This window comes from Lutjanus erythropterus, chromosome 3 (assembly GCF_056507025.1).
Source record: "Lutjanus erythropterus isolate fLutEry1 chromosome 3, fLutEry1.hap2, whole genome shotgun sequence".
NCBI lineage: Eukaryota > Metazoa > Chordata > Actinopteri > Lutjaniformes > Lutjanidae > Lutjanus > Lutjanus erythropterus.
Window position 1 is genome coordinate 28,593,871 of NC_139319.1, and position 26,494 is coordinate 28,620,364.

The window sequence follows — 26,494 nt, forward strand, 5'->3', positions numbered from 1 at the left end:
TGTTCCCTGTCAGTGTTATTATGTCTGATGTTCTTGGATTAATATTATTGTATTAATGTTACTGCTACTAGGTTTAACTCATTTTAACTACTTTAGAGGCCACTGTTGGCTAGTTTAATGTACAGCAATGCATCATGGTCTATTTATTTATAGCCTTTTTGTGGATTATAAAGTACAGTATTTGCCCCTGGGATGTAGTGTAGAAATATAAAGTTGGGTAAAATGTAACTCAGGTAAAGTACAAAATAAGTACAGTACTTGATTTAAATGTACTTGGTTAAAGTCCACCACTGATTACAACTCTGGACTAATGCAAGATTGAAATTAATGGACATTCACTGATGATTGATTAAATATTGAATTTAAAATCAATTATCCATCTAATTACAAGCAGCAGACCCACAGCTCAGTGTTATGTTTTAGTATTTTCTATATTATAAAATATCTTATTCATGTTAATGTCAGTATTCATGTATCTGAAAATTCTATTCTCTGTTCTATATAAATCTTATTTTTAGATCTTATTCCTTATCCAACAGATGGAGCAAACCGGGGAGGGAGGACTGTGGTGGAAGCACTGGGATGTGACTGTATGGTAAATGGTTTATATGGCTCACTGGTCAGTTAGGAGGGCCCCTTAGCAGAATTTTGCTTAGGGCCCCATGGAGGCTGGGACCAGCTCTCATTGTCTTCATTGTTAATTACCCACCACCGCAGATGAAAACGTACCTGATGTGTCTCCGGCAGAAATCAAATCACATTCATGAACAAAGCAATGTATTAAAGTGCTACTGACATTATGTTTAGTCATGTTTGCTGACTTCCTTTGTCACTCTGGCGTATCCCATGTCTCCCCAGATGTTATAGCAACAGGTGACCAAATGAAATGTGCAGTAAACTTAAATAAAGTTACACATTTCTTTGGGTTAGAACAAGGTTGGAAACATTTGGGATAATGTACACAACTCAAAAAAGTGTTTAAGTTTAGTCTAGTCATTTTTAAACATATGAATGCAGTGTCTGTTGTGTGCAATTAAGAGATCTTTGTTCTGTTAATGTGACGTTTTAACCATGTGGACTTGTTTGTGTATTTTCTTGTGTGAGACCAAAGACAATTTTCCTTCCTCAGCTGGACAGTGAAGTTTATTATGTTTTAAGACATTTTAATGTCAAAGTGTTACATATTATATGGTTAACTGCCACCTTCCATAAAATATTCAAGAAGCACTGTTATAAACTGTGGCCAAATCAAATCAGACTCCCAGTGTGTGAATTGCTGCCCGAGAGCTCTACCTACAATAATTTCCATTTACTTAAACTGAAGTGCCTCAAATCACATGCTCAAAAGTAACTTTGACAATAAAGAAAGACTTAATAAGACAAAAAAAAGACTAAACTCCCTGGTTGCTGGCACAGACTAGAAATGCTCACCAACCTAAAAAACAAATAAATAAACAAACGGCACTGTAAATTCATTGTTGGCTACAATCATAAGAACAAGATTCCCATAGCTCCTTGTGAGAGTGATTGAAGTTCCCGTGAGACAGCTAGTGGAGCGCTTATTGGTTACATGTTTCTCATAAAACAGTCAGCTTGGGAGCTAGCTGACTCTTCATGTACAGAGAGCACCTAGTGAACATGGCCAGACTGATCCCAGCCTCCGAGACCAAAGGAAGTCTGTATAGTGTATAGTACAGATTTGTCACTAGGGTTGGGCGACTGGACGACTACATTGTCTATTGACGATGGGCTGAATCCATAGCTGATTGTTTTTTTGGCTTACATTTTAGGGCGATTTTTTGTCATTTTATTTTGCTAATGTAATAGTCTGCAGAGTGACGGCCTCTGCTGTACAGTTCACAGCCACTCTGCTGACCATGAGTGAGCTAATCTGGGTGACGAATGAGAGGGAAACAGGCTACAGAGTCAGACTCTTTACACTGTTTTCATGTGGAGAATTAAGGATTCATTTGACCAAACCAGAGTTGGTGATTGGAAGAGTGGACAGACTAACAGAGACGGTTTTGGTGTGTTTTACACGTTTTTCTGTCGAGTTTGATTAAAGTGTATTTTCCAAGGAGTTAACAAGCTCAGTAATAGTTCAGTAAAAGAGAGAAACCCGAACTCAGAAGGTGTACGGTTGTATTTCTCCATTTTAAAATGGAAAATAAGTGTCAGAACATGTTATTTCTAGACAGCTTGTGAGTTTATGTTGTCTGTTGGACATAGTGAATGCACGCAGCATGCATAACATACCGAATTTGCCACTTGCACACATCTCCCAGCTGAGACGAGAGGACAGGAGGAGTTGGGAGGGGGGACGAAGATATTGCTAATCCAATGGTTGGGCTGACAATGATCATTTGGAAAATTTTGCCACTAAGGTTGAACTCGCAGCAATGGATTACTCTATTAGGACTCAGTGTTAAGTTGGTAATATAGTTTCAAAGTTGAAAACCATAAATGAAAGCCACATCTTAGAAGTTAACTGCACACACTCCACCACATGTATGTGCACTTAACACAGCATCCATCTATGTAATAATATGTAAGAAGTGATTTTCTTGCTCCTAGCAAATGCATGTTCATTTTCATCAAAGTTTATAGTTAGACTGCATAATTATAGTGCTTGAATATAATTACATAGTAACATAATTACAGTTGTTCTTTCAATTATGTCTCTTTCACACAAGGAGAACTATTGAGTCTTATGTGGAATTATTACTTGTGGTTTCAAAAGTTTTGTCTGACTAGTTTAGCAGAAAACAATTCATTTCATACAGCAGGCATCAACGCTCTTTGTTTTGCACAGATTTGGCAAATACTCATTTGCTAAACAAACAGCTTTGTAAATATTAATAAATTATCACACAAAATCATAGAACTTTGCTCAAGGAGTCCTTGCAGACAGCTGATTTGTTTAGAAGTTAATTCATGAATAAAATCATTATAACTGTCAGTTTTGATTTCTAATGATTTAGATGCTTGTCAATCAGTGTGCTGTGTCCCTAAAGAGACAGTTCAGCCTCAAAATCAAAAATTTTGCTCTTTCCTGTATTTTTTCCTGTGCTATTTATCCATTTAGATTGTTTTGATTCAGCTCGCCAAGTTATTTCAGAATCAGACTAAGAATCAGAATCAGAAAGGGTTTTATTGCCAAGTAGGTTTTCACTCACAAGGAATTTGTTGTGGCATATTGGTGCATAACACCAAAGAGAACTAGAAATATAAATAAGGATTATGGCGAGTACTGTCAGTTAAAACAGCATAAATAGCAAAAAAAAAAAAAAGAGAGAGAATACACAATAGCACACAAAAAAAACAAAGAGTTTGTGTCCAAGGTGGGAGGGGTTGGTAACAATCTTACCTGCACGCCTCAGGGACCTGGAGGCATACAGGTCCTGCAGGGATGGCAGATTGTAGCCAATCACTCTCTCGGCAGAGTGAATGGTACGCTGCAGTCTGCCCTTGTCCCTGGCAGTGGCAGCAGCGTACCAGATGGTGATGGAGGAGGTAAGGATGGACTCAGTGATGACAGTGTAGAAGTGCACCATCATCATCTTTGGCAGGTTGAATTTCTTCAGCTGCCACAGGAAGTACATCCTGTGCTGGGCTTTTTTGATGAGGGAGCTGATGTTCAGCTCGCACTTCAGGTCCTGGGTAATGATGGTGCCCAGCAAGCGGAATGACTGGGAAGTCACACAGGATGATGGGGGTGCGTGAGGCTGAGCTCTTCCTGAAGTCCACAATCATATCCACTGTCTTTAGAGCATTGAGCTCCAAGTTGTTCTCACTGCACCAGGTCACCAGACAGTCAATCTCCCCTCTGTAAGTCGATTCATCCCCATCAGAGATGAGTCCAGTGAGGGTGGCGTTGTTCACGAACTTCAGGAGCTGGTTGGACTGATGACTGGAGTGCAGGAAGGAGGTACGGAAGTCAGAGACATGCTTCCCCAGCTTCATGTGCTGCCTCCTGTCGGACAGGAAGTCTGTGATCCTCTTGCAGGTGGAGTCAGGCACACTCAGATGGGATAGTTTGTCCTGTTGCAATGCTGGGATGAATCCACAAACAGGATCTAGGTGCTGAAGGATATAGTGGAAGGGTGGAGGGCCATGTTGACAGCATCGTCTACAGGGCGGTTCAGAAGTGGGTCTGCAATGGTTTTGAGGTGGGACAGAACAAGGCACTCAAAGGATTTTATTACCACAGAGGACAGGATAATGGGTCTGTAGCCATTGAGTCCTGTGGTCTTTGGTTTCTTGGGGACAGGGAGGATAGTGGAGGTCTTGCAGCAGGCTGGTACATGGCATGTCATGGCATGAGGTTTTAAAAATATCTGTGAACACTGGACACAGCTGATCGGCACAGTGCTTCAAGGTGGAGGGAGAAACAAAGTCAGGTCTGGCTGCTTTGCTTCTCCAGACCGAAGATCCTCCAGAGCCCCGCTGGTCCACTTCTTTGAGGTCCTCACAGAGGGTTTACAGAGCTGTAACTTCTGCCTGTATGCAGGAATCAGGTGGACCGTGGTCAGAGTGTCTCAGTACAGCACAGGGGACAGCATGATAGGCACTGCTGACTGTGTTGTAACAGTGATCCAAACTCTTCCCCGTCTCTGGTTGGACATTTAATCTATTTGGGGAGTTCATGGTAGACGTTTCCTTTGTAAGAGTCACTGAGGATGATAAGTAAGGAGTCCGGGCATGTCCACTCCACACACAGTATCTGGCTGGCGAGCACGTGCACGTGTGTATACATTCCTGCATTGGAATTTATACACTGACCAGAATGAATGAAGCAAAATCATAGGAGGAGTGGAAGGGTTTGTGGTTTATGAAAAATGACTGCAGAATAGGAGAACAATTCTGTAGAAGCACTGTCACATTGTTGCACCATCCACTATTGATATAAAAACAGATTCCCCCACCTTCTGCTTTGCCTGAAAGTTCAGTGTCACTATCCAGTCTGAGTTGGAAGCCCACCAGCTGAATCAAAGTCAGGTTTCAATCCACACAGCCACATCTCCGTGAAACACAAAACAGAGAATGAAGAAAAGTCTCTGTTTTTAGTTTTAGTCATATCTGCTATAAAGATGTCTGCCTTCTCTTGAATATCATGAAACTAAATGGCACTTGGCTTGTGATTCTCAAAATGACAAAAAAAAAAAATTGTCTCATTTCAAAAATAATGACCCGATTACTCAAGATAATTCACAGACATCGTTGTGACCAGTTACATGTGGAAACTATTTTCTTTCCACTGAAACACACCCGCTAATTGTATCACCCTCAGGATCGAAGAATACATCTGCTCATAGCTGAGCTAGCTAGTGTGTTGATATGGTTGGGGGGGTTTGTAGCTTGGTAAAAAAAAAAAAAGGTCCTACATGAACAAAATTATCTTGAGTAACTAGGTCATGATTTCTGAAAAAGGCAAACTCCCATGCTGTTGAACTTTTCAAATGTAATTTGTTGCAATTTTGGCACTTAGAGCACCACAAGCCATCTAGTTCCATTATGTTGAAAAGAAGGCAGACATTGTTACAGCCAAAAACAATCTAGATGAATAAACTGCACTAAAGGTAAGAGGAAAAATGTGTATTTTGGGATGAACTGTCCCTTTAAATTATTCACGTCAAAGCTATTTCATTACTTAACATCATTAATGTTAAATTGCTGTAAATGTGTGAGAGGAAGATGAAGAGTGAGAATTTTGTATGTGTGTATGTGTGTGTGTGCCCATGTGCGTCTGTGTATATGCACACCGCCCCTCCATGTTTGCTTTTGCATGGTGTGTGAGTCTTCAGCTGCCTGAGCGGGTTCCTCTGGGAATCACATCTGGCACTATCCGAGGATCAGCACACAGCGCGAGTGTTGGTGGCTCCAGCTGCTACGGCGACCAGATCTGCTCTCATCCCCCCAGGCCTGCAAAGGCAAACTCCCAGGCTCCCGTTGGCACATTGTAGCGCAATGCTGCTGGGATCTTCATTTGTAACACTACATTAGCATGCTGGCTCCGCCAAAACCACACAATGAAACAAAATAAATACACCTATTGTTAATATTCTCTTTCCTGCTCTTTTGCTCCCTCCATCCCTCGCTACCTGAGTCCCTTCTTTGTGTGCTTTCGACTGTGAACACACGGGAGGTTTGGTCAAGGCTTCTGGGGATATTTCATGTCACTTTGCCTGAAAAATGATATGTTCGATAAGTGTCTGGATAGAATAGAGAACAGCTAAGAACGGGGTTTGACAGTGCAGGCATTGTTAAGAGCTATAATGAGCTGGCATGCAAACAAAAATCAGGCTTGGTGGTACCAATGTCACTCAGCTCTTCTCTGTCTACTGTCCATTCTGTGTTCACACTTGCTCTCTATATCAGCCACAATGGGATTCACTAATCTGCATGAGACTGATGCTGGCCCGTCTCTCTAAATGTCACTCTTTGTGTGCGTGTATCTCTCAGGGCCGAGCAGATCCAAACACATCATGGCTGGAGCCTTGAGGCTGGGACATCGGTGCTGGTTCGTAATGAAAGCGCTGTTGTACCCGTTGACAAGGGTTTGGACAGACAGGGCCAGAATTTGTTCAGGTGCGTGTCAAACCTGAAACCACAATGTCAACGAGACGTGTGACAAAAAAAGGCACTGTTGCTGTGAATGATTCTGGGAAATCATTTTGGTTGTTTCCACAGTCGACAAAGCAGAGTCTGTTGTATTTCTGCAGGGAAGGTTAGTCTATACGCTATAATACACTGTCGGCCACAAGATCAGGGTTTTTTTTCTATGATCAAGAGCTTTTCATGAGAGGATATCACAAGACAGTGGTTCTCAAAACTTTTTCTAGCTTGACCCTCAACAGAAGACAAAAAAGTTCACAGCCACCACTGTACAATTTTTTATCAATCATTAAAGGTATACTATGTGTCAAAAAAACAAACAAACAGACAAACAACAACGACAAAAAACAATGTACAGACTGATACAAAATAATCCCCCTCAATCATTACTTACAACCCACAGGTCGTTTGTCAGCCCTCAGCCAATAACAATGAAACAGGATTACACAGTGTTCTCTTATCTGTGCTTCCTCTCTAAGTCGTGCATGTGTAAAGAGCAGAGCGTCTGTTTGACTAAGAGTGGGGCTGAGCTACATAAACACACTGAAGACCATGAAATCAGAAGCTAACAAAATAAAATAAAATACAATTTTATTCATTAACAATACTCCCTCTTTTCACTCTCTAGCTTGCTAGACCACCGCTGCTCTCTGTCCCGCTCACCCACTGAAAAAAATCAGCAATGAAAAACCTATAACCAAGCAACTAATAAAAAAATGATAGCATTAGGATCATGATTTATTTTTCCTATGTAAATCATATTCATTCAACTTAGTTCTGCTCCATATTTTTTTCATGGTCATCCACGCCACTCCTGCAGTGGCTACATGCCTCCCAGGGGTGCCTGCTCCCCAGTTTGAGAACCACTGTCATAAGAGGAGATAACTGCACATTGTGTAAACAGATGAACATGCTGTTACCACTTAGCAGCCATGTGATTGCAGTTAATAATTGATCATAGCTAAAAGTTTCACAAAATGTACAGAATCTTAGGATTTTGATAAGAAGTGTCTATTTTGGCTCTGCCCTCATGTTGCTGCCTTGTGGTTGGATATTAAGAGATGTCTAGCTCTGTTTAACTTTGCAGAGAGTGTGCCCACACGCACTAATAGTTGGTTTCTTAAGAAGCTGTAGCCCTCCTGTGTTACTGTTGTATTATTCACTCAAATCATCTTTGATTGAAAAAGAATGTCTGACTTTTGTGACAGCTGGTTTGATTTTAGAGGGCAGAATTGCAAGCAGGCAGTGAAAGTTACATGATCATGAATGAAAATGGTCTAAATGAAGATGTCTAAATGAAAGCGCAGTCTTGAAAAATGATTCCTTTTTTTTTACCTGGACTGACATTCATCAGGTACCCAGAAACACACACAGAATAAATGCTCATGTTGCTTTGTATGTGTGAATAGCAGCTCAGTGGTGGCATGTTAGACATAACAATTTGTGAGTTAGTGGCCAAAAATGAAAACAAAACAAAAAATGAATTGAGTCTTATGTTTTGACAAATTCTAGATTTCCATAAAAAACTGTATTATCTGTTTCTCTTTACTAGAATGATTACTTGACAGTGAACTGGGTTTTTGTTTCCCTCATCAACTAATTGCTGCTAATAGCCAAACATCTAACATTATGACTGCAGAGAGTTTGAGAATGAACGCTGCAGTAAATTTTTTAGCTGGGAATCCTTAGCAGTCGCGCCTGTCATGTTCGATCACAATGTTCATCGGCAGGAGATTCCATCTAGCTGTTCCACTGGGGCAGACAGAAGTTTCACAAAAAAAAGATAACATGAGCAAGAACAACTGTAAAACATTTTCTCCCAAATGTGACTAGAGTGTGAAAGAGAGAAGTGGCTCATAAAAATTCAAACTGACAAAACAATTGTTAGGCAGATCACAGGGAGCTTATATTAACTGAGAAGGAACCATTGTGTGAGTCTTTTGAACTTGCCAAGTATTGAACTAGGGACGCTATGTAACATGGCGGTGGCCACACAAATGGGAACAGGGAATGGGACTGCAAATCTTTATCAAGCTGAACACTAAGTGACTAAAATAAGAGAATTTAATAGTTATAAATAAATCCTTTCAAGTTTTACCACCTTAAGGGGATAATTAAAAAGCTATAATAAAACCTAAAATAACTGCTGAAAAATCTCTTGAATTTTTGAGTGGAAAAGTGTCTCTGATGAAAGAACAAAAATGAAGCGTGCACTCGCCAGTGTCTCCAACTTAAGCACTGAGCTGGCAATGCTTTAGTTACTTCAGACTTGCCAAGGAGTGGAGCCAAATCTGATTAATGACAACACCGAACCAAGAGGGAAGCCAGTTTATCCACGGGCAGGAAGTCAGTGCTCACTCTGTGTCACCATCTGATTCGATCAGTCACACTTGTTGATTTAAAAAAGAATCAGCCATAAAAAAACAAAATGTGATGTCCACACAATGTGCTGTTTTTTCAGCCTTTAGTCTGTCAACATGCAGGGTTGAAGTCAGGATTTTAGAAATACTGACGTCATGAGTTCAAATTTTTCCAAGAAAACATGTACCTTAACAAAAAATAATCAGCCCTCAGCTATCTGTGTTACAGAAAATGTAAAATAAATCTGTTAATAAATCTAGTATAAAGAGTGTTAAGTATTTGTCTGTAAATTATATTTGTGTATTTTCACTTAAAAAGCCCACTGTCACCACAAAAATGAGTCACCTGTGCAAGCTGCTAATTACAACCCATATGTACATTTATTGTTGGGCAGTGACCTCTGATGGTTCCAGACTTTCACCCAGAAGAAAGTTGAGTTGTTTTAACTTAAATAACTTATGTACCACATTTAAGTTACATCAGGCATGTAAAGTAATTCAACTTATGTAAGCAACATACGTATTATAACTCAAACCAGGATCTTTTCCAAAACTTAAGTAATCGTACAAAGTAGCAGAAAGAATTTCTTTTACTTTGACTTTATTGAGCTGCTATACTGACTTGAATCTCCTCCATGAAATGTAGACAACAACTGGATCAGGAACCTTTTACTTCCTGGTATTAAAAGGTTATGGGTAATTTGGGTGGGGGAAAAACTGGCAGCATAGTATTGCAGTATGTTTTGCTTGGCAATATTGTATCGATACACAGACTCCAGGCATCTTTCCATTAATTATACAAATTATTAATACTTCATTTCAACTTTTTAGTCCAAGAATAATAAAATCAATTGCAATTTTAGTTTACGTGTTCTAGCAAAGGTCGTGGGGACTAGTTGGTCAGTTTGCCTGCTTGACAGTTCCATTTCGTTGCAATAAAAATTAAATGAAAGTGAGATGAACTGACTGAAAACTCCATCTCATGGGATAAAACAGAGATGTTTAAAATCACACTAATATTGTATCATGACTTCAGTATCATGATATCATGATATCGTATCTCGGGGCCTCTGGTGGAAACATGGCTATGGTTAGTACACTGTCAGGGACGCCTACATGCATATTTGGACGCAGCACCAGACTCAGGTGTTTGGTCTGTAAGCCTCTTGGAAGAGTTTTGACAACAGTGTTCACCAGAAGGTTACTGGGGAATTTCCACTGGCCGCAGGTACAGCAATGAAATGTTCCATGCAGTCAGTTTGTTGACATGCAATTATTTGTATGTCATCATGCAGCTGTTTGTATTTATGTAGTCATTATTTGTATTTCCAGCAGAGGTGAGCTCATGCGTTTCAGACATGCCATTTAAGCAAAACTCGCTAAATACCAAGCTTGTGCATAAAAATTGTCTCAGCGCTCTACTCTTATATGAACTCTCTTTCCACCACCACACTGATACACACTGTTCACTGTGGACACCAAAGCATTTTAACTGGCAGACAGAAAATAAAGTGAATATGCAAGTGTCTCAAATTCCCCGTGTCTCCTTCCTTTGAGGCCAGATGTGGAATGGCAGTTAAATTCTTCATGAATTGTTTGAGATTTGCTTGATGTCATTTAGGCACAAGTCAGTCACTTCTCTGCCAACCACTTAGTGAAAAGTCAGTTGCCCGTCTGTAGCTGTGGTTACTGCGTTGCATAACAAGTTTGTAAGCAAATATAAAACCAGTTCCGTCCAGGAAAATGAATCACGCGGTCAGACTGATCTTATCATATCCCAAAACATGTGTCCGTGTGTCTTTTTTTAGACTTCTTCTTTATTTTTAAATGTGGACGTGAGACTTCTACCCATTAAATATTTAAGGGCATTTGCTCTCCCGAAGAAATACAGCCGTTGCAGGCTTCATGAATATAAATTAAACTTTGAAATCATCTCGAGAATTTTCTCAAATAGGGCTGATGCCACAAGGATTCTTTACCCCCACCCTTCTCTTCCTTTATCACATCTTTCTGATACCCACCTCCCTTCCTCTGTCACCCCCCCCCCCCTCCCCTTTCTATCAGACAAGTCCCCTCATAATGAAAGAAGCTGGCCTCGATTCCTCAACTTATCACCAGTAATATGGCAACTGGGTCTAGACAAGACCCGAGGGGACACACACTTACCTTGAGCTGTTGCAGTGGCAGGAAAACACTCCTGTTGCTAATGCCCCCAAATCCTGCAGTTATTATCAACGGACCATATTCTGCCTGACTAACATGCGAGGCAGTTTCCTAGAGACGAGCCCAGCTCTGAACGCAGTGTCTCTCACTGAGCGGTCTCCGGTGAGGTCTTTTACTCCCGTCTCTGCCTGTGGCTTTTGCATTGCGTGGGCAATTTGGAGCCATTTTACTTACATTTAAATTTTAGAGCAAGTCTTTTCTAGGAATCACTGGGCTTACTAAAACTTCGGCATTTATGCTTCAGGGTTCTGTAAACTATATTTTACAAAGATTTATAGACATAATGATACATTCCTCATTCCTTACTGTGCAGTTACAAGCACACTCAGTTTTATTTTATGTGTCTTTAAACTTACTGTAATATTTTATAATATTAACACTTAATGAAAAGATTCTAATATATGTCATTTGGAGTAATTTTGATGTCTTTGTTGAGGCAGGATCTTTGGAACATCCATTTGTTTATATATATATATATATATATGATGCATTCAGCCAGTGATTTAACAAGGTTTATGGATCCAGGCCACGAGGATAAGCATCAGTGTCATCAGTGTAATTATGATAATATATGCTGTCTTTCTCACTTCAAGAAAATAAGTACAAACAATGGGCCCAGTATTGAGCTGTGGGAACCACTTATGATACTGACTTTCCTAGACGGATTAATTCCCAAGAGATACACTAGATAGGATGCGAACCAGGCAAGTACTGACGTCTGTTTAAGAAAGTATGAATAGATTTGTTCTTTTTTTCTATTTTGAATGGCCAAATGCCCATTCTTGCAATGTTAAGTAAAGTGGAAAAATTATTTGTGTTTCAACCCTGTTGTTCCTTGTCCCCTGCTACACCCTCTTACCGTGTTTCAATAATATCTGGCAAATAGCCTTTTTCAAAAATCCTGCTGACAAACAGATCAAACCAATATCTTGTTGGGAGTAATTTTCAAAAAGGGTTCGAAGATGCACTAATAAATATGTTTTAGTCATACCGCTCAAAAATTTACTGCTTCGGGTCACTGTTGTGACTCTCATCAAACTCTTTTCCAAACGCAGCAGGCAGCTGTTTTCAGCAAAAGAGCTCAGTTAAACAAACGGCATGCTAACTGCTCAGCAAACACGTTAGCAGCTACAGTAGCTGCTAAACAATAAAGGTGTATTTACCAACTACAGAGACAGCTTTCTCAGGGGCTGGTGGAGACCAAAACAAAGTTTAAAGGGATTGTGAATATTAGACATAATTTGACTCCAAATGAATTATATTTTTCACCTTGTCTGTTGAAATGTAATGGTATAATTGGTTGCAGATAATTAGCCAACACCATTGATATGGTATTTTGTAAGTTCTGGTTGTGTTCTCACCTCATCCAGATGCACCAGGAAGGTCACGTTGCTGCCCAGGTTGGCGGTGAGTTTGCCATCTTTGGTGGTCAGCAAGAGTCCTTTAGGAGGTCTGTTGGGGCACTGTTGCTTTCTGGCTGTGTACATTTCTTTAACTCCTTTAGTGCAGTTGTTCAACACCACTTTACGGTACCTTTGGAAAGATCCAAAAAATGAAATTCAGAGTGTTTCTCTAATTTTATCCTTTTTGTCCTTTTGTGTAATCTTCTGAAGTCTACACATGAGCTACATGAGCTTGTGTTTGAGACTCAGCGGAGTGGTGTGTCAGTACAGCTGTTGTGCCTTCCAACTGCAAAAACAGACTGGATGACAACTGACAACACAAGCTGTGTCAGAGGCTGAGACACCTTGCAAAGCTTAATCACAGCGGTAGTGAATAAAACACTCCCACTGTGATTAAGCTTTTCAAGGTGTCTGTCCCCCGGGGAGCCTCAAAACTAACACAAAGACACACGCTGGCACAAGAAAGAAAAGTAGTATCAAAGAAAATTGTCTCTAAACCTGCATGCCGTACTGCAGTGATAGTAATTTTAACTTCAGGGATGTGGCAGTTGATCTGGATACTGATATACGTTCAGGTGAGTTGGAGTTGTGATCACACATTGAACAGTAAGTAGGGATGCTGAAGTTAACGGAGAAAGTGATTGGAAATGGTCAATATTGGTTACAAAGTATTTGATTGATGATTGTGAAATGAATTAAACAGTGAAACAAATGTTACTTAAACTGTCTTCAATGTCAGCTAACTGAGCCTTCTAACTGATTATGAAATAGTCTCAATTTAATACTGATGCCAGAACACCATTCAAGAGAAAACTGTCCACATTTATTCTTAATGCCTGGGTCGAATTCTCCTTAAATCAGATGAAACAAGCCTGTTTAAATTGTCCCAGACAAAAGTTACAGTGAGTAACACGTTAGGCAGTTAATAAGAAGCAGGAGGAGTTTTTTATTCAGATAAATTTATTTGGATGTCATATTTAGTGAATATGGTTGTATAATTACTACTGCTTTTGTCCACAGGGGTCTCGAAATCAACAAAATAGAAAGATTCCTTGTAGTATCTTTAAGCTATATGCTGTAACTGACATTGGTACTTCAAGTTCTTTATTGTCATATGCACAACAAAAAATTCTGAGTACTGTGCTGATTAGTATACTATACTATTCTATACTAGCAACTGACTCCATTATAGGCACATAATGTCTCCTTTCAGTGTTAAAGGATTCCTATCTCTCTGATCTCATTAAACCTTATGTCCATCCCATGCTCTCCTCTCTCAGAATACTGGGCTACTGTGTGTCCCCGGAGTTTAAAAAAAAAGTCAGCTGCCTGCAGGCCTCTCGCTCCCCCTTCCTGCGGAATAACCTTCCTGCTGACACCAGACAGTCTGACTCTGTTAACGCCTTTAAATCCAAATTTAAAACTCGTTTGTTCGCTTCAACTTTCAAATAGTGCTTATTCTTCAATTAGTTCATTAGTTCATGCCTCAATCTGGACAACATGATTTTAACTTGAGTATTTATAGTCCATGTTTGTCCTATAGATGAGAATAAAACTGTAGTAACTGCATTTCTCTAACCCTCTGTTTTTTCTTATGTTCCCTCATGCTTCCAAACTGTTTTTTTTCCTCTCTCTTTCTATCTCTCTCTCATGCTTTCTGTCTTTGTGTGGCCTGTCCTCTGCAAGGTCTCCACGGTGGAGAGGATGTCATATGGTTCAGGTCCCACTGGAAAAACCTTTAGTTGCTCAACACCCTCCTGGATCCACATTTTTTACACATATTTTATGACTGAATCTGAATTTTGACATCAAAATGTATATATAATGTTGATCTGTTCTGTACATGTGACATCTATTGCACATCTGAGCCCCTCCTCTGTGGCTCTTCTTGAAGGGGGGTGGGCTCTTACCGGAAGACAGAGGGCGGTGTACACTCTACAGACTGTAAGCCCCCTGAGGCAAATTGTGATATGTGATTCTGAGTTACATAAATAAAATTTGACTTCACTTGACTTGGCCCCAAAAGCACCGAAAGATTATATATTTTATCTTGTGCTCACATGATTGTTGACGCATTAAAATGTAAGCAGCATTTTAGTGCTGAGTGGCTGAGGGGGAGGTAATTTGAGCTACTTATTTTAGAAACTGTTAGTTCAATGACCCTGAACGCCCATGTTCTACTGATATTTTTGTTCATTTTGCCTGATAATACCTCGTCTCAGACTAGCCTATATTCTCATACTGTCCTCCTAGTTTTCTTATTCTGACAAGTTAGAATTTCATGTTTCTTAGTACACTGAGTTTGGTGACCTCAAATAAATCTCTTTAGAAGCTTTACTCCATTCCAAGATGAGCAGTAACATACTTAGTTACTTTCCACCTTCTCCATCTAACTCATCACAAGTCAGATGATGCTGTTATCCACTGTGTGAATATGGAGAACAGCCTGCCTAATCGCCCACAGTGGGAAGCTCAAACGCTACCTGTCTTAACATTAGCTATTTTACTGTCTCTTCAAAGACCTCAGAAATGTTATGGTTTTGAGTTTTGTTATTCTAATCATATTAAATCTGTGATCGGTATCTGCTTTGAAACCCTGCTTGAGCATCCAAGAGAAAACATCCAAAACACACACATTAGTGCAAAGAAAAAATGCACATCAATGTTTTTAAGATTATTCAGTATAAATATGAATTCATAGTAAATGACGCGGCCCTTACCCTGTGCTGTTCAGGTAGTTTTGACCCTGGCTGCAGCTTCTGGAAACAGTGGAGGGATTGAACCAGAAGGCAGGCCGGCAGTTCCCGTCGCCACGTCGCTCATATCCATAATCACTGTTGGACAACAAAGCACATCCACACGGCACCTGATCAATATCAGCATGTGAAAAAGGGACATATTGTCATACAGTGTGTTCCACATGCCTGACTTATCTATCTCTTTATTACTGGTGACCAGGGGCCTGTCTGGCACAGAGACGCGTCATTATTATGTATTGATTAAGGCCACTGTTGACAAATGTGCCACAGCAGTGTGAAGCAGTGTGTGGAAACACACCGTGGAGGGGGTTTGTTACCATGCACAGGGATGACTAACTCTCACTTGCCTGCTAGCGTTTCCAATCACAACATGATTTACATCTAACAAAGCAAGGTAAGCAAGTGCCCATTCTAATAACAGTCATGACATTGATTTATCAATTAATCACCAAGCCAGAACAAATAAACAAAACCAACAAGCCAGTGACTGACTAGTCCAGTTTGATTCTGTGATTACGGCAGTGTGAACTATTCATTAACAAGCTGTCAGGGCAGATTGGTTGCACAGATGCATGTGGCAGAAGAGGTAAAAGGTTAGTATGGTGTCAAGGAAAATCTGTTTAAACAACAACAGCCGGTGTTTTTGATACGGATACCAACAGGATTTTTGAAACTTTTTTCAGTGTCTTATTTTGAGGAAGATAAACATGTTTTTGCTAAAACAATTTTTTTTGGCAAAAACAATGAGTCGCCATGACCTCCTGTAGTCTCTTTGTGACCACAAGGTTGCCAGGCAACCAGCCGAGACTGTACACGAGAGCTGAGCAGATGAATACGCTTAAGAGAATCAAGGTAAACCAATCAGACGCAGAGTAGGGAGGGTCATGCTAAGTGGGATCCATAACAACACAAGACCTAACACGATCTAATGGAAAAATATGTAAACGACTAGGAATTGATGCTTTGGCAAAATTGTTTACAAAAGATTCATGCCAATAAAGCATATTGAATTGAATTGAACTGACTAGGAATCTAAAAGAGCATTCTTGACATTTTTGCATTGCATTATGGTCAGTCTTCACAAAGTATGGAGGTGTTATACCCAGCTTTAGTGAATTAGCTTCTTGTGCTGTATACAGAATATAACGATAGAATTGCAGTGTTTGCAGGCAGATCTCCACCTTGCATAGCATCACTTCAGCTGATCATGTGTCAGATCGTGATCGCGTCGGACAGACACTTCACACCTCAGATTAAGTTAAAGGACTTTGCTTTTTTTGCACTTATATTTTTTTAAAGACCTTGTTTCTGAATTTTAAGCAGGCGCCAAATAACTTTCCTCAGACGGAGACAGAGCGAGATGGACAGGCAGAAATCAAACTCAGACACAGAAAGAAAATAAAACCAACTTAACAGTAGTTCAATGGGAAGCAATTAGCACTCACTCTCTGACCTTCTACAAACACTATTTACATAACTGCTGTATGTTGGAATGTTTGCTTTTTTCAGTTCTCTGTTATTACAAGATAAAAAATACAACCATTCAGGATTTGCATACAAATTGAAACTATTTACACCCCCCCACATCGTCTCAACAGAATTACAAGCATAGCGAGCTTACAGACAGACACGACGGAGACAGACATTAGGAGCAAATTGTGTACAACGATCCCAAACTTATCAGATTATTGAAAAAACACACAGCAAATGGAGTAAATTAATGAGACACATGAATAGCATATACAATGGATCCCACTTAAAAAGCTTAAAATTGGCTTCAGGATGAAGAGTGGATATGGCGATTGTGTCGAACTCCTCTGTTGTCCGGCCCGTACGCTCCAGCTGCTGCACGGTTAATTCATTCAAGATGACACACCCCGCTAAGGAATAAATCACCCACTTTACATATTCTCTTTTTCCCTTAGAGGATTTTTTTTTTTTAAATAGACATGACCATCTCCAGTTTGTCATTTTGTCTGTGTTACTGTAATGCAAACCAGTTCATTGCTCTGCTGAAAGGACATCTCTGCGGTATTTCTCCTACAGCACATCCAATGAGCTAATATCTCTGTATCCACTCAGCAGGTTTAGTAACAAATGTGGTCATCAATGGTGGCCTTTGAAGTGACTCAAAAACTGACATCCATAGAGCATCTTAAAATTAATTCCACACAAGTTAGGCAAGGTATGATATGAATAAATCCCACTTTGTTGGGTTTGGCACAATCTTGACTTTATCTTACTGGCCTTATCAGTCCATTTATTGGTTTTGTTTTATAAGTTTATTCAGGATGATGAACTCAGGACCTTCGCTTAAAATACCATTATGCTATTCCACGCATCTTAGAGTTTTAGGGTTAAAATGAGTTAGTGAGCTGTTTGTAGCTGAAGTAGAAAGGTTAAATCAACCTATTTGAGTGGACTGAAGAGGGTATTTAGCTGGGTATTTAGCTGGGTGACTGCATCTAAAAATAACAAATGGCTACTGAAGAGTAGCTGTTTTCCCAAGAAGTCAGAGCTGTTTTCTTTACTTTGACAAAGAGGAGCTTTTGATTTAACTAGCATTTAACTGAATGACCCGTTGGGTCACAGTCATGCTGTTACAAACGCTCACATTTGGCAGCTGCCCAGTACAAAACAATTAAAACACTAGCATATTGAAAAATTCTGAAAAGACCGATGAAAAAAAAAAACTTTCTTTGAAAGGAGCGCTGCTACTTGTGTGGCAGAGTTGGAGAACAAACACTGTCGTTAATGAAGCTCTCCTTCAGCAGACAATGGGGAGAAACATAATCCCCCTTGACGATTATGAAGAAAGGAGCTATTGTACAAAGGCACACATCATCTCACCATTCAAAATCATGAGCTCGACAAATACAGGACTCAGCTGAGAGGATTCTGGAGTAGTCCTTTCCCAGCATGCAGTAGTTTCCAGGCCTGCGCTTCATGTAGATTTGTTTTTGTCCCATCACACATGGCTCACCCTGTTGACACAATTAGGACCATGACTACTGTGAGCTGCATATGTATTTTCTTATGACATGTATAAACCACATTGTTTTTTCTTTGTTACCTGGTTGTGCAGGTGCCAGGTTTGATAGTCTTCCTCTGTGCATTTCCTGCTGTAGATGGACTTGTAGTCTATCTTGATGAGCTGCCATTCAGAGCGATGGCTGAAGTGTCCAAAAAAGCTGCAGAAGTAAATGACAAGCTTCAAGACAATGATACCATTGTAAATTATAAGCAACATGTCTGTGATGACATATAGGATGATTAAAATAAGGGTATTAGCACCTAGATATCAGGAGCCAACAATGCTATTTGCACCCGGGATGTAATAGTCAGTGTGGCTTTTTACACCTGTACATAGCCTTGCGTGGCCGAGACGCCACGTCAGTAGCCAGCAATGCGATTTGAACCCAGGGTGCAAATACCAACACTGACTATTTACACAAATAAATAATGTCATCTTTTTGTAAATCTAGCCAAGTAGTTTTGTTTCCTAAACCAAACCGAAGTGCAACTAGAAACTAAAACTGTGAGGTAACACAGTTCTTCTATTAAAGGAGAATTCATGTTTATTACAACTTGGGTCTAATTTTTGTAGTTTTGGTTATTATTTCTGTCACTAAAAAATAAAATTACCTAGAGTAATTGCTGAGATCTGGCAACATGACAAAAATCGCTAATCAGATCAGCAAAGCAAACTGTTCAGTCAGATTATCTAAACTATTGATCCCCAACCTGTAGTGGTGGAATTGGAATTTTTCACTAAATTCAAAATGGAAATATAAAACTTTCTATTTTATTCCTTTAATTCAGAAGGAGTTACTCATTACTTTTCCAATTAAGATTTTCCACAAAAATGTGTAATAAGTTTTTAAAGTACAAAACACTGTTTAAGATGAAACCAGTGGTTTCAACAAAAGAATCATTTCCCCTCTAACCTTCTTACTGGTTTCATTTTACTAACTGTTTGAGGTCCAAAGAGGTCAAATTATTACCAAAAAAAATCTGGAAGATTAATTCAAATCTGTGTTTCCAAAATTTTTCCCTTTTTTTCTTTCACATTAATCATCTCGTTCCCTTCTTCAGTCCTCTAATGAAGCAATCTGAGAAGGAAATCTTACATCACCCTATGGTTGCTGATGACTGACAACAATGTCATAACCTGTGATGAGGTCACATGCTTCACTTTCAGTGGTCATCAGACAAAAATTGTTACATTGAAGGTCAAACCAAAAGTAAGCACACTCGAAATGGCATTGAATAATTAATTCAAATGACATGTCATTGCCCAGGAAATGGGTGACATCACAACTATGGTAAGTACTTTAAGTCAAAACTGAATCAGAATTACAATACCTCATAACTGGTCACTCACTGATTATTATTTTTTATTTTATTTTTTTTTTTTTTGCAAGGATTATAGCGTATTATAATTCTCATTGTTGTAATACACGCTATCATTTGATAATGTATTATAATACATTATAATGTGGCTGTAGGGTGCTTTAAGTAATGAAATTCCTTAATAAAACAAACCCTAATGATAACCCTGCCACTGAAGGATGAAGGCACTGCTAAAGCAAACAGGCTAAAGGTCATATAATGAATTAATATTATTTTTAAAATGCTGTTATTAAAGGAATAGTTCAAAATTAAAATGACATATTTTTCTTCTTACATGTAGTGCTGTTCATCCATCTACAATGAATGTTGTGGTGTGAGTCACCGAGTTTTGGAGATCTGAAATGTACTAAAAGTAAATGGCACTTGGCTGAGACATGAGTTTTTTTTAAATTGTTTTTTTTTTTTTCTTTTTGGTGCTTTGAGCATCTCAAGCTGAGTGCCATCTGGACATCTCATCTGATATCTCTAAAACTCAGCAACTCACACCAAAACAATCAAAAGGGATAAACAGCACTAAAGGTAGGAAGAAAAATAAGTATTTTTAATTTGGGGGTGAACTGTCCCTTTAACAGTTAGGGTTAGTGATTGTTGCAAGAAAAAAATGTCAGTGAGTGACCACCAATAATGATGCACAATTTCTGATCTTATAGGTCACTATAAAATGCTGTATAATTATACAGTGCTCTATATAGTGAATAGTCGACATAGACAGTGTTGTAATGTTTTTTTAACTATGGTTTGCAGTCAGTCATGACTATTTAATTCTATACAGAAATACCACCTTTTCTGGGGCTTTAAGGTTTAACAGCAGGAATTCCATTAACATGTCAGTTCCCTGTGATCAAACCCATTTGTCAGGTGACCTAATATCCACAAAGGTCTGACTAACAGCCTACATGACCCATTACCTGCCCCTAAGAAATGGGGCTTAATAAAGACTAAATACCAGTGGAGTTTTAAATGGACGCCTTCCTTTAAAGGTCCTCCATCTATCTCGCCTTTCTGCTGAGAAATAATAACCCAGAGGGCCGAATGGAACAGAGAAAATACCATTCACCTTTAACTCATCCCACAACACCCCCCATAAAGGACAGAGAAATCAACACTTTTTAACATGCCATTTGCCCATTTTTGGATTTTCTGGACTTACGTCATGATTTGGTTCTCGGCTCCAGCCTCCACCAAGACTCCATCCACGAAGAGAGGCACCGAGGAGAAGCCGTGCTGGGTCCACTGCCTCCCCTCGTCAAAGCTGACCCTGTGTGTGTGTGCGTGTGTCAGAACGCATTCCCATCACAAACCCAGCAACAGTGATGGCACGGAAACAGACGCTCTCTATTAGAGCCTGGTCATATGAGGGGATTTAGGTGAGGATCAGGACGACTGGCTTGTCTCAACAGACGAGTCTCTGAGTCTCTGTGCAATTAGCTACTGTAGCTTTGGGTAAATATCAAAATGGCTGAGCACTGAAAGGATATTTAAGAGACAGTCTGTCTGTGTATTAAAGCAAAGATGCCCAAAACTGCTTTCAGAGCGCATGTCAGAAAGAAAAAGAACAATGTCACACGCGGGTCCTGGGTAATGTCTATACAGGGGTGAACAAAACAAGACCAGAATAGAACTGTTTCATGTTTGACTACAAAACTGTAGAGGGGGAAGGAGACAGCAAAGGAAAAAAAAAGAAAAGAAAAAAGAATTGGACAGCTTTCATCATTGGGTCCTGGGCTCTATTGATTCTGACAGCTTATCAACATCGGTGCAGAAGTGAGAACAACTAGGAGTACCTGAGAGTGACATGGGTAGAAACACTGCCGAGGCCTGTGCTCAGGAGAAAGAAAATCCCCCCATGTTGCCTCTAAAAACCCCCACTGCCTTCATTTGGCTAAAAGCACCGACTACAGTAAAAGCGTTGACATGCACCTATTATGGGATTCGGGCTGGGTAAGTGTTTAACTGAACACTGGCTGGGAAAGCAATACTGCTTCCATGGCTGCTGTATAGCAGCTGTGGAGATACACAGGCCTCTTTCTAGCTGTCATGTTTCTTTTTTTTTAACTTCCTCTACCATCGCACTTAAATTGGTTGGGAGACAAAAACCCAGCAGGCTACACTTCACTGGCTCTAAAACTAATTTCAGAATTGTTGCAAAAGCGACTGGAGAACAGATCTGGTCTCACTTGGATTAGCCTGCACTGAGGCACAGCGTAGGCACCCGATTTGGCAAGAGGAAGGCAATGTGTTAATGAAAACACTAAAAGGAAGGGGGGGGGGCTCAGACTGCTGGCTGTTAATGATAAGTGGCTTGAAAAAAAAAAATCTCTCAGATTACACCACAGACAAAGTGCATCGCTAAATGGATCAAGCGTCATATATAATATATACATGCTCATTTTTTTGGACCATAAGTGTTGAATTAACCTTAAAATAGCAGCTGTAGGAAATTGGAAAAGCAATTTAAGAAAGGAAAAGTTTCCAAAAAAGTTATCTAAACTGACGTACCACAAGTGTCTGGTTGGCACTGATGGCTGCTTGACAGCGACGAGGGCCCCTCCTTTGTCCAGAAACCACACATTGTGCTCCTCCTCAAAAATCTGAACACACACACAGAAATTCACCCTTATAATATGGAAAAATGCAACGGGCAAAATATTATTTTCATACCACACAAGAAACCCTGAGATAAGCAGCTGATTATTGACTAAACCCCATCAATAATATCTGTGCTGCCATTATAATACTTAATGTTAAAGCTGGTTAGAGTCTATTAAGTTTAACTTCTTTTTTGAACTGAAGTTTCATCTCATATACATAAATTGTTACATATTAGTGTGTGTTGTCATCTATCAACATCTAGTGACTTTTCGAGCAGACTTTGGCTCTTTTCCACTGAAAACAGTTGGCAGCACTGTCTCCAAAATAATTTACAAATATCAGCATACCCAGCTGTCTAGTTTACTTCAGCGCCGTGCCATTGTCCCCACAGCCCATTATTCTGAGACCCCAATACTCTGAAAACTGTCCCATTGAACCAAAAGCCAAACAGCCGAAGGCCCATTGCTTCAAAAATACACACTCTCCCTGCAGTGGTTAGTTCAGTGACTGCCGGTCCTGTCCATGGTGCTGAATCAGCAGTGGTTATGAACTAATCTTTCTGGCCTTACACAAACAACATGCCGAGCAATTTTACTGTCACAGATAAAGTTCCAGTGGCTTAGTTTTATCTAATTTGGTGTTTGCCCCTGTGATCCTTCAGCATTAGGGATATATAACGCTGTCCCTAATCCAACTGCAGGGAGAGTGTTTATTTTCAGAGCGATGGGGCTCAGCAATCAGGAATAACACACTCACTATGTAATATTCCTGCTTTGCACGGGAACTGCTCTTAGATGCTACTCAAAGTTTAGGCTAGCATTAGCATCACCAACCTGCTTTTTATTGAATGTGATGAAGTTGCTAAATCACATCCTCAGTTTCATGTAACAACATATCTTTTGAAAATACAATAAAGTGTAAATCTGACCACCGTATAGCTTTTCTAATTATATTTTTCTACATGTTTTGAACTACTTTTTGCCCAGATATGTAGCTTTAGCTTCTGACTTTTAGCATTTATGTCATGCATGAAGCAATCAATTGCTTATTTTCATACAAGGTACTTGTATTAAGATGATTAAACTGGAGATGTGAAGGGAACATTTTCTGACATTAAACCAGGGACATTCCAGTTCAGTGGTCAAATACCATAATAATTTAAAATATCCAAAGGTATTATCTATGAAATCAAAAAGGGGGATAATTCCATTTTCATGTATTTTTATGGTAGCTCTTTTACTGTAATAAACTACTTCTGTCTAAAATCAAGGACGTGTTGTTTCAAAGTGAATTTAGAACCACATATCTGCTACTGTTGTCTTTTTTCACAGCAGACATTCTTTACTTAATGCAGGAAGAGCACACATGTTACTGCTACCACTAACAATGGCTCTGCTCTGGCATGTCAGTTAGCCATGACAGTGTGACAGTGTGCAAGAATGCACAATGCCAGTGCCCTGACATGGAGGCAGCTAAATGGAATTCAGCCATCATTAGTTTTATTATTCACATTCGCTTGTCCTGCTGTGACATGTCAGAAATATCATGTGAATAAGACCTATTGTAAACTGCATGTGCCTCGCCTGAGAGAAAAGCTTGGCAGGTGTAATGTAGCAGTAACGAAGGGGGGTGAGGTTCAGTAAAGTGTCTGTTTGGTTGTATGACAAGACACCCTAATACAATATACAGTACATTTGGAAAACCAGTGGCTGTTATGTCAATGTTTTAAAGTGCGGTACAAGTCTGTCACTTGGCTGGATCTCGGCTGGTGTGATTCTTGGTGTGAAGCTCACCTGTCTCCAGCTATTGCCAGCATCAGATGATATGAACATGCCAACGTTGTTGTAAGACAGCTCTGCTCCAATATTTCCTGCCATGAAAATGCCAACAGAAGAAAAAAAAAAACACTGCTGTGAGATCATACAAATAAAGGGCCATATGTGTATTTTACATGCACACTGCCAATCACACCACATCTATGATTAATTTATTCCTCTGGCCCGATTCCAAGATCAGCTCACTGCCTCTCGATTCATGGGAGTAATACAGAAAAGACCCCAGGTTAATTCCTACGGATGCCTGCATCATTCAGGCAGCATAATGTGAGATGTGGAGGAGGGCGGGTGCCTCCTTCTGTCTTGCAGTTTGCAGTGTTACAACACAATGCCTCCAAAGCTTTCTCCCTGCGACTGTGCAGCATCGAGTGAACTAGCTTTCTTTTGTTGATCTGTTCTACTATCTTGGCCACGGCTCAGTAAATAGGCATGTGTTTGATCTGGATGGTGTTTGTCATGTTGGTGAGATGATCTCTGCACCAGCTGACGTCTTAAAAGGCGCAGCGGGCAAAGTGAATCGCGGTGCCAAAGCAAAGGCTCGGCCAGCAATACACACACGCGCACACACAAAGACACACTGTGCAAAGCATGGCAGCGGAGATGTGTATGTTTATTCAGCATTCGCACACACCAAAGACAAAACAGACACATCCAAAGGCAAACACACACTCACGCGTGAACGTACACACACACAGCAAAAGGCAGACTTTCTCTGCTGACACCGCCAGTGGTGCTCTGTTTCGTCTTAACTCATCTCTCTTTCTTTGCTTCGACTCTTTCAAATGCTCTTACACTTGCAGGCATGAAGGCACTGCACAACAAACTGTTGCGTGTTCTCACACACACATAACTGTCTGTGTGACACCTTATCAGCGCAGGTGGACATGTTATGCATGCTATGTTTGCTTGTGGAAGGAGAGGAGAGCCTGCAGTGCAGACGCTTAAGTGAGAGGGCATGGAAAGGTCACACTGGTGCTGCATTAAAGGGATAGTACAGATTATTTGAAGTGGGGTTGTATGAGGTACTTATTCACAGTCAGTGTATTACCTAAACTGTAATACACTGTGGTCAGCATGCCACCACTTTGGAGAAACAGAAAGGAGCAGCACAACAGAAGAAGAAAAAGCTTAATTTTAACAGTTATGATTATTAATATGCTCGAAATCGAATGCTCTGAAAAATGATTTTAACATAATATGATGCTTCATTTCCACAATCACTCATGTAAACCAATTCTTTTTTAATCAACAATCATGTTGTCATGTGTATTCACCTCCTGGTGTCATAACTGACATCAAAAATTCAAATAATTGTCAAAACATATAATAAAAAGTCATAAAAGTAAAGATTTAAATGTTTTGAGAGGGGATTAGGAACCTTGAAAGTGCTTAAATTTTTGTCTTATAAAGCTGTACAAAGCCTGAAGAAAGGCTTAATGAACATTTATTAATCAAAATGGTTTTACTTACTTTGTACAAATTGTGTTAAGTCTGTGATCTTACCTGTGGCAACTATTATCCCTGGTGCAGAACTCTTGGTGGATATTGTTCCTGACAAGTACGGGTTCTCTGACATTTGCAGTTGGAGATGGAGTGAACAGAAAGGCTGAAGAGGAAGAAGAATAAACACATTAAGTTACAGAGAAATGTGTCAGAATACTGCATAATTATGAGAAAACTATAATTTGGTAAGCCAGCAATTACATAGTAAGAGTACTCATTATTCTGTTTATATTACACTGGATCATATTTACAGTACATACGATACAAATCAATCTAATTCTCTCTGATTGTTTTTAAATCCACAGTTTCACAGTGGGATTATCATTATGAAAATCATAGGGTCAGAACAAAATTGTAGAGCAACAACAAAAACGAGCCAGATTCATTTGTCTCCCAAAGAGAACCAACTGCGCCTTCATAAGTTTTGCTAATTGCATTTAATCTGTCATTAATACAAAGAGCGATGGAATTTGCATTAAAGTGTGACGCCGAGTCTCCAGGGCATGCTCACAACAGAAGACAATTACATTTGTTCACCGAGCAGAAAAAAAAAAAAAAAAACGTGTCTGCTTTCATCTTTGCAGCAGACAGCGTGTCACTGGTGTAAGGACATCAAGGGCAACGGGACTGAACAGGGTAATCAAAAGGAATCTATGGCAGTAATTAAAATGTCACATGAATGCACAATCACAGGGAAACCTGTAAGCCACGCCGCACGACCCCGAAATCACCTCTTAAACAGCATGAAGTCCCCTAATGTCTCAAACATGATTCCTCCTAAAAGTCATCCT

General features: G+C 39.8%; 1 protein-coding gene across 1 annotated transcript in view; it reads right to left on the bottom strand.

Moving 5' to 3' along the window:
- sorcs3a (sortilin related VPS10 domain containing receptor 3a) overlaps positions 1-26,494 on the bottom strand; it is a 264,513-nt gene that overhangs the window by 36,377 nt on the left and 201,642 nt on the right. The window contains exons 11-18 of the mRNA XM_084715689.1: positions 25,704-25,806; positions 24,159-24,235; positions 22,273-22,364; positions 20,924-21,031; positions 18,434-18,551; positions 18,211-18,344; positions 15,322-15,435; positions 12,560-12,731 (exon numbers count right to left, since the gene is read on the bottom strand). Of these exons, the coding sequence (XP_084571815.1) occupies positions 12,560-12,731; positions 15,322-15,435; positions 18,211-18,344; positions 18,434-18,551; positions 20,924-21,031; positions 22,273-22,364; positions 24,159-24,235; positions 25,704-25,806 (918 nt within the window). The remainder of the gene's footprint in view (positions 1-12,559; positions 12,732-15,321; positions 15,436-18,210; positions 18,345-18,433; positions 18,552-20,923; positions 21,032-22,272; positions 22,365-24,158; positions 24,236-25,703; positions 25,807-26,494) is intronic.